The sequence below is a fragment of the Trichoderma asperellum genome, chromosome 1 (genome assembly GCF_020647865.1).
Source record: "Trichoderma asperellum chromosome 1, complete sequence".
NCBI lineage: Eukaryota > Fungi > Ascomycota > Sordariomycetes > Hypocreales > Hypocreaceae > Trichoderma > Trichoderma asperellum.
Window position 1 is genome coordinate 2,293,312 of NC_089415.1, and position 13,750 is coordinate 2,307,061.

Sequence of the window (13,750 nt, forward strand, 5' to 3'; positions counted from 1 at the left end):
ATAATTGGCCTTCATTATTCTACGAATCCCTTGAAATATTCGTAGACACACCGATAATTGACTGGGACATAAGACACCTAGGTGCTACTGGATTCAGTCTCCCTACCTATCCCTTTCATTGTGCATCGGGCGCGAGATTGTGATGGACTCTCTCTCTCTCTCCCTGCATACAGTTGTCCGAGCACGGCGATGAACTCGGAAGAAAATGAAGGAAACTGGAGTAGATGACAAAGGCAAAGGAGGCCTTCCCTAGATTCGAGAGTGGCGGGAAAAAGGTATAAAGTTGACCATCTCTCCCGGCATCAGGTCGTTTCTTCTCATCCTCATCAGCTTCATTCACAGCAACCATCACTACACTCTTACACACTCACCAACAACTTTTTGAAATACCAACACTTCCAACCACCTTCAAAATGAAGTTCTTCATCGCTACCATCTTCGCTACCGGCGCTCTCGCCATCTCTGTCTGCCCTACTGGCCTTTATTCCAACCCTCAGTGCTGTAGTGCCAACATCCTTGGCGTCGCCGCTCTCAATTGCCATACTCGTAAGATCCGACGTATTCCACTGGTGTATATTTTTAACACTTTGAATAGCGAGAGCTCCGGTTTTGCCTGGCGCCATTTTCGAAGCCGTCTGCTCTGCCGAGGGCGGCAAGGAGGCCCTTTGCTGCACTATTCCCGTTGTGAGTATCACATCAATTCTTCTCTTCGCTGCAGAGAAGGTACATTTACTGATATGTTCCCCTGCAACTATAGGCCGGCCAAGACCTTCTTTGCGTGGACCCCGTTGGTACCTCTTCCTAAGGCAGAGGCTGGCATACGGTTGATTCCACCTGAAGGCAACGCACTGTGGAGTTTACAGTCACTGGTATGAGGGGCTCGCAAAGTTGGAGGAATATGGATGCAATGTGGGTGAGATTGGATACTGGAGGATTGTTATAATGGATGTTTGCGAGCGGGATATGGATGTACGTAGTGTAGCACGGAATATAACGGCACTTCACCGGTAACTGGCTCTTTTGCAAGTATTATGTGAGTGTGAATGTCTAAGCCGGGAGGAGCAGGAAACTTGGGTCAAGCATCAATTCCATCCTCACTGGGCTATTGTGTAATGGGTGCTTCAAGTTTGGGGTTAAAAGGTAGTCTACGTGGTATACGAAATAGACTATAAAGGTATGACATACAGCCACTCAATTTCCTAGTGCACATGCGTTATTCAAATGCCTTCCTATCCCAACATGGTTGCGCGCCACTGAGCGTACATACCTGTGTTCGTTAATATAAGATGGTTGTCATTCTCATAGCTTCTAGATTGCTCCAGTGTGCTCTCTAAAAACCAAAATAGCCAATACGAGTTGGCACTTAACCTTGTAATTTACTAACAGCCCCGTTTCAAAGTCTGTACATGTAGATTGATTAATAGTTTGGGTACCTACATATGCGGTGAAGCCTACCCTGTAAATTGCATTAGTACATGGATAAGGTTTTGCCACGCCCTGCCGAATTGGTAAGCGCCACTGGTGACAAATCGCCCCAGTTATTTCTCTTGTTCTTGTCGACTTTACTTCCATCGAGCATTACCCACAATTACCCAACTAAACAATCTACAATTGCTAAACCTGCTTGTTCTCCATTCGATTTGACTACACAATGGCAGATACCGAAGCCGGCAGCGCGCCTGTTGCCATTTTCAAGAAACGCGGTGCAAAGGGCAAAGCGAATATTCGCAAGAGACCAGCGACGCCCCCCCCAGCCGCGAGCGATAGCGACAGCGACTATTCATCCTCAGAGGACGAGTCCGGACAGCGGGTGAAGAGACGGAAGAAGACAGCCGTCGTCACCGCTGCAGCAAGAGGAGCTGCATCCACAAACAAAGACACATCTGCCGTCATCTACACAGCTGACAGGAGCGTGCCCATAGCCGACACTAACGACGCGACGAAACATAGTAACTGGTACGACGAGGATGCAAAGGATGCCCTGTCAACCAAGAATCTTCTCGGGTCGGCAGCGAGAGTGTCTAAAGATGGCCAGCCCGACGGCACGTACAAGGGACTGGCAAACCAGACGTCGTTTATACAGAGAAACCCAGACGCTCCCCGGAAGACGGTCGGTCCTATCAAGGCACCCACGAACATCCGTACAGTTACGGCGGTAGAGTATAATCTTGGCATCTGTAAAGACTATCAAAAGACGGGACACTGCGGTTTCGGGGACGGGTGCATTTACCTCCATTCGCGGGATGATATGAAACAAGGTTGGCAGTTGGATCTTGAATGGGAAAAAGTGACCAAAGGCAAGAAGAATCTCGGCGGAACCGTAGTGGCCAGCGCGAGCCGGGACCGGGCAAAGGAAGAAGAAGACGACGACGACGATTGGGCAATTCTGGAGACCATTCCGTTTGCCTGCATCATCTGCGAGGAATCTTACAAGGAGCCCATAGTCACGCGGTGCGGACACTATTTCTGCTTACCGTGTGCCCTTCAGAGATACAAGAGGGACCCATCTTGTGCGGCGTGCGGTTCAGGGACAAATGGAGTGTTTAATTCAGCAGCAAGGCTGAAGAAGCTGCTTGAAAAGAAGCGCCAGCGGATGGCGAGGAGAAGACAGGAAGCGATTGAGAGGGGTGAAGAAGTGAGTGACGAGGAGGACGAGGAGAAATGAGCAAAAGGGTCAGCATGCATCTATGGGCATGGGAAGTGGATTTAACGAAGGCATGAACGATGTACTCATAATACTCTCTGGTTGATAGACACTTGAGTATGGTCTCTCAGAGCATTTCGCCTGGCGGCTACTTGTTACCTCCTGGCATCACGGTTAATTCGATACAAGCACAACGCTGCAACTGTATAATACATAATACTTATCTATAAAAATGATGTCCTTATCCTAGTGAATTGCTATACTTACATTGCATGATCAAAACGGCTTCGCTTGTTGCGAAACCACGTCAAGCTTCTAAAGCACTGTATTAGGCGGCAGTGGCGCCTTTGACGCCACTACCCGCATACCGCAGGCCGATGCTGTCACTGATAAGATAAGCCACATGTGAGGCAAACCAAGCCGGATCCAGCTTCCAGCCCCGCCATGTGATCGCATCGCCCCTCAGCCTGTCTGTCACTCATCCTCATCCTCATCCTCATCCTCATCCTCACCGTCACTAGACACGAACCAGCAGATCAAAGGGCGCAGGCAGCTTTCCTTTTTAACCTTTTGTCTTTTGATCTTTAGCTCAAGTCACATGCACTACTGCTGACTTTCTGCCTGGGAACTTGACTCAACGGCCTGGTTCCTTTGCGCTCTTCAGCTTCTGCCTCTGTCATCATCATTCTCACGTCAAAGCTTCTTAGACTTTGTTTCTCCTTTTCCAACTACCGATATCGATCGATTGCTACAAAGAAAACAGACCAGACTTTTAGCTTCGGCTTTCCAGAATCCTAGTCTAGAGCAACGGCAAAAGCCGCCAAAAGCAAGCAACAAGCAACCATGAATTACCTCTACTCCACGGTCAACACACTGCGTGACCGCTACACGCCGGTGACGCACACGTCGACCTTTCGCAATACAGGCCAAATTACCCCCGAAGAGTTCGTCGCTGCGGGAGACTACCTCGTCTACAGGTTCCCGACCTGGTCCTGGAGCGATGCCGACTCCGAGGCCCTGCGCGTCAGCTACCTGCCTCCCGGAAAGCAGTTCCTCGTTACCCGAAACGTGCCGTGCCACCGCCGGCTGAATGACGACTTTGCCGGCGACGCTGGACATGAAGAATCCGTTGTGAATGACGGCGACGACTTCAAGAGCAAGGGTGATTCTGGCGTCGACGACGATGGCTGGCTTCGGACGGGAGGGTTGGCGAGCTCGCAGCCGCTCAAGGCGCGTGAGGTCAAGACGGTAGACGACGCGGGCAACGTTGGTGACGACGATCTGTATGGGCTAGACGATGATATTCCGGATATGGAAGACGAGGAGGAAGACGATGCTGTTCTTCGTATCGAGCCTGGCAATACGTAAGTTTTGAGAAGCTCCACATGCTGTGTTTCTGCTCCTTCCCTCGTTCTACGCTACAATGAAGGCTTCTTATCCGCTGACAAGACTTTGTTGAACAGCGCTCGCCGCACTTACAACCTCTACATCATGTACACACCGTATTACCGAACGCCGCGCCTCTACCTCTCTGGCTACCAGGCCAGTGGCCACCCTCTGCCGCCCATGAAGATGATGGAAGACATTGTCGGCGACTACAAGGACAAGACGGTGACACTTGAGGAGTTCCCCTTCTTCGCCAACCACGTCAGAATGGCCAGCGTGCACCCTTGCAAGCACGCTCCCGTGATGAAGTCGCTGCTGGACCGTGCCGACGCCGCGCTTCGTCTCCGCCGAGAGAAGCTGCGTGCGAGCAAGAAGCAGTCTGGGGATGGAAAGGACGTGGAGGGCTTGACGAGCGAGCTGGATAACTTGGACGTCAAGGGCGCTCAAGATTCTGCCGACAAAGATGAGTGGGAAGAGGTGCAGGAGAATGAGGTGGACGACCAGGAGGTGGCTATTCGAGTAGATCAGTACCTGGTCGTCTTCTTAAAGGTGAGTTTTGGGATTTTCTTTGATTTATTCTTTTATTTGATAGCATCCCATTTCATTCTTTCTATGATTATTGATTGCTGACTCGTTTGAAATGGAACAGTTCATGGCCAGCGTCACGCCTGGAATCGAGCACGATTTCACCATGGGTGTCTGAGTATGAAGAGGGACGAGACTCTGCATAAAATCAAGCAAACAATTTCGATCCCTGCTTCATCTTAAGCTTTGTATTCTACACGCTCATCATTCTTATAATTTAAAACTTCAAGCCGCTTCTTTCATTTTCTATGCGTGAGTCTTGCGACAGGCGTTTATGGGGGGGATACTGCTTTACCTCTACCCGGATGAGTGGTGGCATGTATTTATTCTCAGTTCTATCTGATATTTCCCTTTTCATGCTTTCATGCTGGTGTCGTTTTTTGTTGGGAGTAGCAAGGCAGATATAGAAATGCACAACATACTTTTCAACATGTCTGAGCCGCCTTTTGACATATGGATAGCTTGAATGGCTGGCATTGGCTGGAGCATAGGAAACTTGTTCCTATCTCAGGCAGGGCATGCAACTATGCTGTACCCCATGTCTGCGAAGACGTGTGAACATGCATGTGGGATCAGTCATGTGAGACATGTATAAGTCAAGTGTGCACTCACACCGATATCGCCCACTGCCTAGTATGTACTATACCTACTCATGCCATGTAATACAATGTATCAGTTGATGATGGCACTGCGCAGTAGGATGCAGTAGTAGCTGCTTGACAGCGGACTCTAATCGGTGGTCCATGCGGGCTACTGTCTCTGGCCAGCCAGATCGGCCCCAGGGGGCTTGATGCTCCTACCCGCATCTCGGGGCATCTTGAGGTACCTCAACAGCAGGAGCAGCAGTAGCAGCAGTAATAGAAGCACTAACTGTATGACACCTTACTAGCAGTACTATAAATAAATAACCGAGCAATTCCGGGTGTTGGCAAACATGTTCCCCATTTCAACCTGCGGCAAAGCAATAGTTGGAGGCGAGGTGGAAGCGAGACGAGGACAAAGACCAGGCAAAGCAAAGAGAGAGAGAGAGAGAGAGGCGGGTGACGGGCATATCCAGTCCGTCTCACACAGAGCGTTTGCAATTACAGTTACAGTTACAGGGTCTTCAGGCACCGGCTACGGGGGCACTAGCACTAGCTCTAGCTCCAGGTCTGCGGTGCGGCGATCTGGCGGGCGGGGAGCAGCAGCTGCGGCTGGGACTTTGATCTTAGCGCCAACAGGATTGGTGGGACAGACAGCGGCCTGTTTTAGTGCGGTGCGGGTGCGTTGCATTGCATGGGGTTGGAACTGGCTGGATGACAGAATCTGGCAGCGGGTAGCCGTATCACTGGGACCGGCACCAGCATGGAGTGGTGGCACATGTATCAAGTACCGCTGCCACTGCCTCGACGCATCTAAACCGTGTATATACTAGCTCGTGATATCAAGATGCCGAATAGCAGGTACTAAGTCAGGTAGGTTAGTATATGGAGACGACAGGCAGGTCCCAGAGCAGTACGTGCATCCAGGTACCTGCCCAGGTACGTTACCTATTTACAGTAGGTGCCTTAGCACTGCCAAGGTGCTCAGCTACCAAGGAACTTGGTACCTGCTCCCCCTTCACTTATACCACCTGGTAGTAACTTATACTCCATTCTCTTCGTCCTCATCCTCTCCTTCCCCTTGTTTGTCTTTTCTCTCCATCATCTCCCATTTACTCTTCTTCTTCTTCTTCTTCTTCTTCTTCTTCTGTAAAACAAGACACAAGAAACAAATCTATTTTTTCCATTGTGCATCGCATTTTCACATCGCCTCCGCTGCCGCACGCGCAGCCATGGCGCCCATTAGTCCCTCTCCCGCCATCTCTTCTTCCCCTACGGCGACCACCACTGAGACCAGCTCGACATCTTCTTCTACTGCTTCTACTGCTTCTAATACCCGGCCCGAACCTGAATCTCCCTTATCTCTCTTTGGAATCACGCGCCGCCACTGCAGAGAAGAACTCTTTGTAAGTCCAGTTCGATGGACTGGCCGCCATGTCGAGCTTCTGCATTTCTCCTTCACCGGGCCTTTTCCCGAGCCAACGACCTCCGCGTCTGCAGAAGGCACAGAGGGAGAATACTCTGAAGAGCGTTCTGGCACTCGACACTTGAAAGACTTTTTTGACTTTTACTATAAGCCTGTCATGCGCGAGCAGGGTATTTGGTTGCTCATCACGACTGATGCGTGCCCTCTAGTCATCTAGTTTGTCATTTCTCCTCACTGCAAGATTCCGGTTGTCAATTGTAATTATACCTAACCAAGATGAATTGTTCTTTCTAGCGAAGAGCCTCTCAGACTCGCTGTTGGCGACTCCATTGTCAAAAGCCTGCACTGCATGGCATTCTACCTTAAAGATTCTATCAAAGGACACAAAGTACATAAACTTCCCGTTGCAGCTCTTGTTGACCAAGGCCGCATTGTTGAGCTGCGAAAAGAGTACCTGGGCCTATCTCGATGCAAGCAATGGTGTTACTGGAATCGTCCCATGTGCTGTCTCTACCAGAAGAAGTGGAAGAAGCTCACGCCACCAATTCCGTTGCACGACCCATTCATCACTGCACTCCTCATCGGACTGGCGCAGAAGAAGCGGAGATATCTGCACGAGATTGAATCCACAGAAGAGGCTAGAACGGGGAAGCTCTTTGTATGTTACCAAACTATGATTTACATGGCCGTTTCGAGATACCTTCTGCTAACCTCGTTTTCTCTCTTTCAACGGCTAGTGTCAAGTTGTTCATACATTCAATTCCAGAGGCCGATGCAAAGAAAAGCGTGAAGAGGCATACTGGGGCTGGCTGTACCTCTATCAGGCCGATATCCCATCCACGCTTCTTGACATGTTTGAACAGCCCAAAATCGCACCGCCAGAGACCCCCTATATCGATATCCGCATCACCAAAGTCAACTACTACCCGCTGGCTACCCTCCGAGCCCGGCTACTGGAGCTGATGCTGCCAGGAAACGCAGGGGCAACGGCGGCAGCAGAAGCAACAGCATCGGAAACAGCCGTGTGGCAAACAGTGGCGCATAATGTCGCTACAGAATCCATGGTAGAACTTGAGCATGGGGTCATGGCACAAGAGGCCATGGCACAAAATATGACACAAAATATGGTGGCAACATTAGCAGCGCCGCCAGCAGCCATTACACAGACAGCCATGGTTCAGCCAAACATTGACCATGCCGCCATGGCTCAACTAGCAATGGACAAAGGAACCACCGAACAAACATGCGCCAATCAAAATGGCGGACAGAAGCGCAAATTTGAAGATGAGCATCACGACCAACCATCTCAGCGATGGCCCCCCTCGGTATATCTCACCCCCGTGAACCAGATATACTAGGGGCTGGGAAATTACTTTAAACAGCTATCAACGCCGTTGGATTCTCTCCAACGGGCACTCACAAAAAAAAACTCACGGGATCATGAAGGGTTGCCACCTCTCTTCCTCTGACGAGTACATCAGTTTTCCATCATGTATACATTATTTTGGGTAGGCATCTATTGGGCATTTATTGGATACACAGGGTAATGGTAGATTGCATAGAGCATATTAGCGCATACGGATATGGATAAGGATATTCTGGAGGATCAAAAGGAGTTTGTCGTTTGCTTTTTCTCCCTTTCATTTCCATCTGTCCTACATCACTCACCTGCCAGAGAATGGCGACCTAGGTTAGAAGCTGAGCACGCCTAGGCACACTTTTGGCTAACCACAATATGACATCTCTGTTTCTTCTGGTACTACTCCCACGCTATTGCTCCCCTGCTGAGAAGCTAGACTAGGATCCTATGCACGGCACGTACTCTGACCCCCGGCTTTTCCAGCCCAACCTCAGCAGCTGGATATGACGCATCCAAGGGGGTCCGAAAAAAAAAGAAAAGACAGCAAGCAAATACTATGAGGCAAAAAAACAAGAAAATTGTGCAAGTATCCAAAGCCCGCGCTCGCTTGCTCGAACCCCGCCGTGCTGATTGGTGTCTCAGTTGCCCTCATTATAGATGAATGACCTCGCTCATCGTGTGGCGTCCAAGCGTTTTTGTCGCAAAAGCTCTATTCGACCTCAGCTGTGCAAACCAATCGCCACATTACAATCTGCTGATTGGTAAAAAAGCAAAATCTGGAGCAAAATCTGGAGGACTGACCCACGATAGTCTCTAATCTGCCCAATGAAGAGATGATGTGGCCCCTCAAGAAGCAAGAAGTGCTGGGTTTGCGACATACAGGCTGTTGCTCGCAGACCGGGAGGACAAATAAAAATCAAGTTTGCGTATAGGTATATGAGCAAACAGGTGCTAGTTAGAACACCAGTCTCGGAGACTTTCTTCTCTTGTTTCATCAACAGCATTCTGACAAGCATCATCAATACGGCCTTCCACCCGCCCGATACCGATATCATGGCCCAGCTTTGCGGATCGGATAATGCCAGGTACTAGCTGCTATCTCCTACCCGCAAAGCCAAAGCCGCCACCAAAAGATCTCTCTCCCTTACATAGGTACACGTCGAGGCACGCCCTTGATCAAAAAAAAGTCTTTGCCCTACCATTTGTTGGACGACCCAATGACAAAGGCGCAGTGTCGATACCCATCCCCTGCTGGGCTGAAAAACTAGAGGGGGTGTCATGCAAGGGCCGGGCGTTGGGCACCAATGTGCCCTACTCCTTGAAAGTACGCTTATTCGGATCGTTTATACTGAAAAGATGCTGGTAAGTTCTAGTATTAGCATTATTTAGCATTGTTCTCTCTCTTTTCTTTTTCTTTTGTTGTCTCTTTCAGCCATGGTCCGAAATGAGATTTAAATACGAGCTTCTCGCATCTCTCATAGGCCGACAGAGAGCATTGCAATCCTGTTTTAGTTAGAGACACATCATAAACCATGGCGGAGAGAGAGCAGGATATTGCTCCAAGACTTGCAGCACCTACTACTAGTAGTAGTATCTCGAAGTAGCACTAGTAGGAGTTCTCCGTGTTGCTATGAGCCGCTCGTGCCAATTTGACTGGATCCTATTTTTGTTACTGCCGTAGCTCACGATGCTTCCTTTTCTTCTCCCGGCCCGTCCCAGCCCCCCCAGCCTGCATTAGCAGCACGACTATCTGCAACCGAACGATTAATTTTTCATCGAGATGATGATCTGATCAGTTCGATGATCAACCTTGTAGAAAAGTAAACTTTGTTTTTCCGGTGTAAAGTGGACCGACGCTGTCTCTGTTGGATAGGTGAGGGGGGGAAAACAAAAGTCGGTGCGTGATGTGCGTGTAAGTGGAATAGTTTGCTGCGGCTGAGAAAAAAGCAAAGGAGAAAAGGAAAAAAAAAAAAAAAAAAAAAAAAAAAGAGTGGAAATGCCACACAAAAGGTCACGCTGTAATTCACCTGATGCCCACAACGCGCCAAGCACTGTCATTTTGCTTTTCCTTTCTCCCTTCTTCTTTTTTTCCTGGCATGATTTCTTCTTCTTTGCCACGCACCATCTTGGCTTGGTTTCTTTCAGGTCAAGACAAGCAGCAGTGTCCCCGTATTTCGCCATCCCTGCTTAAGACCAATTCGAAACATGAAGGCCAGCTCAGAAAAGGCGGGCTGATGGGCGAACTGAATGGGCCGGTCCAACGGAACAGACATACAAAAGCCTTGACTAATTTGCCAGTGCTGGGAAAGATGCGTCATTGACGGTTTTCACTACCTTATATCCATCATGTTCCCTGCATAGACCGACTGAGACCATCCGGCACTTCACACGTAACTGCATGTACACAAGTAGGTAGGTAGTAAATACATGTGACTGCACAAAATATCACCGACAGCTTGTCCTTACATAGGAAGCGTATAGATTAGAAAAACTTGACGTAGGAAAACAGTAGCTAGATAGAAACAAGAATCAAGAGAGAAAACAAGAAAAAAAAAAGGCAAAGGAAATCTCATATATAAAAGAAAATACCCATTATTTCCTGCCCCATGCCTTCCTTAGTGTGCATAATTTTCCCCCCACAAGTATTCCAAGCCCAAAACCCTTTACTATGATTAATTAGAGCCCAATTCTTATACCGTCAAATAATAACCAGCTAACTTACCAAAATTCACGCTTTATCCCCGTCTTTCTCAAAGGCAGTAACCCAATTTGAGGTCGAGAAATGCCAAGCTTCGGCCGTACTCTTGCCTCTGTGGAATATTATCCTCCCCAAATGTAAAAAATGTCTCGAAAAAGGAGGAGAGAAAAGGAAATAAGCGATGTACAAAAGGCCAAAAGGAAATCGCTCCATGGCACTAACGCTAATGGGAATCAACAAATAGAGACTGGCGTGATAAATTGGCAGCTAAAGCCGCTCCCCAAGAAGGTGTAGACTCCGTGGCATAGGCAGCCTAGTCTGCTGAATTTCAGTAGCTTCTCTTGGAGAGCGATCTCCGTCAAATTCTTCCAAAGGGAGCCCCAAAATTGCTGGTATGTCTAAGCTTGAGGGTAACTTCAGGCCCCGAGTCGCTGTCCGAGTCGTAATCTTCTCTTCTAACGGGCCGCTCGACTTCCACGGGGGCATCCTCGTCCTCGCCAACATGCTCTGGCCCCAATTGTCTGGGTAAGAATTCGGGCTCCCTCCTTATCAAAACGCCGTCGGCTTCCTCGCCAGAATCTGACTGAGCCTCTAATCTCGCCGTATCGTCAGGAACAGGATTCAGCTTAAGATCCTGCACAACTTTGGGGAGAGCATCTTGGCCTTGGCTAATGGGCCCTAGCTTTTCATTCAATACTTCCAGGAAAAGTTCATCTTGCGCGGGAATATTCCTGATCATCAACGGGCCAGTGAGAGGATTATCATCCACGGCGTCAAGGAGAGCTCGCTGTGAGGCAGGAGAACCGACGACGGAAGAGCCAGAGTTTGTGGGAGGGGTACAACCCTCGCCATTGAGTTGGCTTTGACGCCTGAATGTCTCGTCGATTTGCGATCGAAAACCCTCTATAGCCTCTGGGATGGTCATACGCCTGCTTCGTTGTGGTAGCGGTGGCGAATTTCCCATGACGCTCTTATAGAAAGAATATATCTCTGCTGTATTGGTCTCCTCTGTTTCGACCCCTGCCTCGACCTCGGCTTTAGCTTCTAGTTCAAGCTGCGTCTTTATGCGCTTGTTGGAAGTAGTGTTGGCCCTAGTATTGGCATTGCCCTCGACGCCGAGAAAAGACGAGGCGGTCGGCGTTGTATCACCTCTGCTGGGCCCAGCGGGAGCAGTAGCCGCGGCGGCGGCGGACGGAGAAGAGATTGAACGATTGGGAGTGTGTCCAGCATGCATGGTCAGCCGTTGCAACTCCTCTTCATTTGCTCCTGGCTCTGAATTGACACCGGTGACGACGTAATAATCATAGGACATGCTACGTTGCCTCTTGTTGGGAGGTGACCAAGCTTCTTGCTGAGGAGCTGGCGCCGAAATAGAGCCCTGAGGGGCGCTTGCTCTGGACGCCACGGCTTCAATCCCTAGATGAGCTTCGCCGTCGTCAATGACCGAAGCTGGCCTCTTGGGGCTCCTGCTTGAATCTGAGTGGAAGCTCTTCATCATTAAAGTAGGCGAAGGGGGCGAATATTCCGGGCTGGCTGCGCGAGCAGTGTTTTGTGCCAATCCTTGTGATGAAAAAAGGTCGAAATGTCCAATCTCAGGAGACATTGGCATATATTCACCAGACAGGCTCGGGGGTAAATCGTAGATGCCGACCTCGCTTGAAGATCTGCCAGCTGGCTGGTCAGAAAGGGACCGAGGAATGCCCCGAGGAATGCCGCTATTGAGCAGAGATAAATTGTCAGGAAGACTGGCATGATGAACGACTGGTGGCGGCTCATTGACTGACAGACCGGTGTGATAAAAGGTTGATCGTGGCTGACTGTGTTGCTCTTGCAAAGAGCTTATCCTGATGTTGAGTCGCCGATTTTCTTGCTCTACTTGTTCGGCATGCCGTCTCAGGTTTGCGATTTCGTAGTCCTTGGCGTCTCGTTCAAGTTTCCATAATTGGCGTTCATGGTCTTGTATGAACTGGTGGCTTTCAATAACAAGACTTTCTATTCTCAATAGACTTTGCCGAATATAAAGGTGCTCGTTTTGTAAAGCGGCGGCGACATTAGCTCGGTGGGAAGTTACGACTGCCTCAATGCACTTTTCTGGCTCTCCTTGAGCGCAATAGGGGCAGGGGCAATTTGACGGAGGGCATTGACAACGAGTCAAGCCGAGGCAAATATCACAGTTTGTGCCGCTAGAGTTAGGGATAGGAGAAGGCTGGTCATCATCTTCTTGCTTGATTGTGCGGCTAGGCGCAGTAGACGCAGCATATGATCTTGTGCCCTCGGAGGCTGCACCAGGCACTGATCTCGATGAAACCGACACTGGCATTGGTGGAGGCGAATACTGAGCGGTTGCTGAAGTGCCGGTGCCTGCATCAGTGCTCATTTCAGCGCCCATACCAGGCCAGTATCCGCCCCAGCATGCGAATCGGTCACGATTCTCGTCACCACTCATGCTGATAGCGGCGTCTGTGCGACGGCTGATGCGATGGGGGCGATTTCTGAGGTTTGATATGAAATGGAGAATGGTTGGTGATACAATGAAGCAGATAATTTGAAGAGGAATATAAAAATCTGCGAGGAACAAGCCAGCAGTAGTCAGCGACTAAACGTTGTCATCCAAGGTCTTTTGCGCGAGTGAGTGCGAGCCAGTATGATACGTACTTGTTGCAGAAGGCGTTCGAGACTATGAAATTTCCAAGCGTGCAAGGTGCTCAAGCACGTAAAGCACTTTCTGCGGGATAGTCGAATGAGCGAGAGCGCTTAGTAGAGAGATGTGGCGAGAATCTGATGAGGATGGCAGATATGCCGATGACGCAGATGATATACGCAGAGGCGCATCAAAAGGTGCAGACTGTGAGAGAAGCAAGGCAACCGAAAAGGCAAGCAGGCGAGCCGATAGGTAGGTATATAGGTATATCCGTGGGCAGAGGCTGAGATAGAGTTAGAAGTAGAGGTTAAATGCAGCCTTGTAAGTTGTTGGGAGCTCAACCGGCGGTGGTTGGCTGAGAGTCTGTCTGCAAGCCCCAGATTTCTGTTTCGTGGATCGACGCGCGGAAGAATGGATCAAGCCTTAGTC

General features: G+C 49.6%; 6 protein-coding genes across 6 annotated transcripts; 4 read left to right on the forward strand and 2 right to left on the reverse strand.

Annotated features, from left to right (window-relative positions):
• Positions 1 to 337: 337 nt before the first annotated feature.
• On the forward strand, positions 338 to 1,007 carry TrAFT101_000714 (uncharacterized protein). Its single transcript, XM_024907461.2, has 3 exons — positions 338 to 546; positions 596 to 684; positions 758 to 1,007. Exons 1-3 carry the CDS (start codon positions 414 to 416, stop codon positions 803 to 805), a joined length of 270 nt encoding a protein of 89 aa, XP_024764933.2. The 5' UTR covers positions 338 to 413; the 3' UTR covers positions 806 to 1,007.
• A 506-nt stretch (positions 1,008 to 1,513) lies between these two features.
• Positions 1,514 to 2,851, forward strand: TrAFT101_000715 (uncharacterized protein). The gene has a single exon (XM_024899075.2). The coding sequence runs from the start codon at positions 1,652 to 1,654 to the stop codon at positions 2,663 to 2,665; it is 1,014 nt and encodes a 337-aa protein (XP_024764934.1). The 5' UTR covers positions 1,514 to 1,651; the 3' UTR covers positions 2,666 to 2,851.
• A 269-nt stretch (positions 2,852 to 3,120) lies between these two features.
• ATG3 (E2-like enzyme) lies at positions 3,121 to 5,056 on the forward strand. The gene is made up of 3 exons (XM_024902288.2): positions 3,121 to 4,008; positions 4,108 to 4,579; positions 4,680 to 5,056. Exons 1-3 carry the CDS (start codon positions 3,488 to 3,490, stop codon positions 4,731 to 4,733), a joined length of 1,047 nt encoding a protein of 348 aa, XP_024764935.1. The 5' UTR covers positions 3,121 to 3,487; the 3' UTR covers positions 4,734 to 5,056.
• Positions 5,057 to 6,342: 1,286 nt separating this feature from the next.
• On the forward strand, positions 6,343 to 8,604 carry TrAFT101_000717 (uncharacterized protein). Its single transcript, XM_024903288.2, has 3 exons — positions 6,343 to 6,838; positions 6,917 to 7,280; positions 7,360 to 8,604. Exons 1-3 carry the CDS (start codon positions 6,429 to 6,431, stop codon positions 7,978 to 7,980), a joined length of 1,395 nt encoding a protein of 464 aa, XP_024764936.2. The 5' UTR covers positions 6,343 to 6,428; the 3' UTR covers positions 7,981 to 8,604.
• On the reverse strand, positions 8,335 to 10,163 carry TrAFT101_000718 (uncharacterized protein; the record flags this gene model as incomplete). The annotated part of the gene is made up of 3 exons (XM_066126129.1): positions 8,335 to 8,691; positions 8,784 to 9,485; positions 9,558 to 10,163. One exon carries the CDS (start codon positions 10,161 to 10,163, stop codon positions 9,747 to 9,749), a length of 417 nt encoding a protein of 138 aa, XP_065982228.1. The 3' UTR covers positions 8,335 to 8,691; positions 8,784 to 9,485; positions 9,558 to 9,746.
• An 875-nt stretch (positions 10,164 to 11,038) lies between these two features.
• On the reverse strand, positions 11,039 to 13,126 carry TrAFT101_000719 (uncharacterized protein; the record flags this gene model as incomplete). The annotated part of the gene is made up of 1 exon (XM_066126130.1): positions 11,039 to 13,126. The coding sequence occupies one exon, from the start codon at positions 13,124 to 13,126 to the stop codon at positions 11,039 to 11,041; it is 2,088 nt and encodes a 695-aa protein (XP_065982229.1).
• Between the last annotated feature and the right edge of the window lie 624 nt (positions 13,127 to 13,750).

Coding starts and splice junctions, on each gene's coding strand:
- TrAFT101_000714 (XM_024907461.2), top strand. CDS start 414: ATGAAGTTCTTCATCGCTACCATCTTCGCTACCGGCGCTCTCGCCATC. Junction 547..595: donor CGCTCTCAATTGCCATACTC/GTAAGATCCGAC, acceptor CACTTTGAATAG/CGAGAGCTCCGGTTTTGCCT. Junction 685..757: donor TTTGCTGCACTATTCCCGTT/GTGAGTATCACA, acceptor CTGCAACTATAG/GCCGGCCAAGACCTTCTTTG.
- TrAFT101_000715 (XM_024899075.2), top strand. CDS start 1,652: ATGGCAGATACCGAAGCCGGCAGCGCGCCTGTTGCCATTTTCAAGAAA.
- ATG3 (XM_024902288.2), top strand. CDS start 3,488: ATGAATTACCTCTACTCCACGGTCAACACACTGCGTGACCGCTACACG. Junction 4,009..4,107: donor CGTATCGAGCCTGGCAATAC/GTAAGTTTTGAG, acceptor TTTGTTGAACAG/CGCTCGCCGCACTTACAACC. Junction 4,580..4,679: donor ACCTGGTCGTCTTCTTAAAG/GTGAGTTTTGGG, acceptor GAAATGGAACAG/TTCATGGCCAGCGTCACGCC.
- TrAFT101_000717 (XM_024903288.2), top strand. CDS start 6,429: ATGGCGCCCATTAGTCCCTCTCCCGCCATCTCTTCTTCCCCTACGGCG. Junction 6,839..6,916: donor GCGTGCCCTCTAGTCATCTA/GTTTGTCATTTC, acceptor TGTTCTTTCTAG/CGAAGAGCCTCTCAGACTCG. Junction 7,281..7,359: donor CTAGAACGGGGAAGCTCTTT/GTATGTTACCAA, acceptor TTCAACGGCTAG/TGTCAAGTTGTTCATACATT.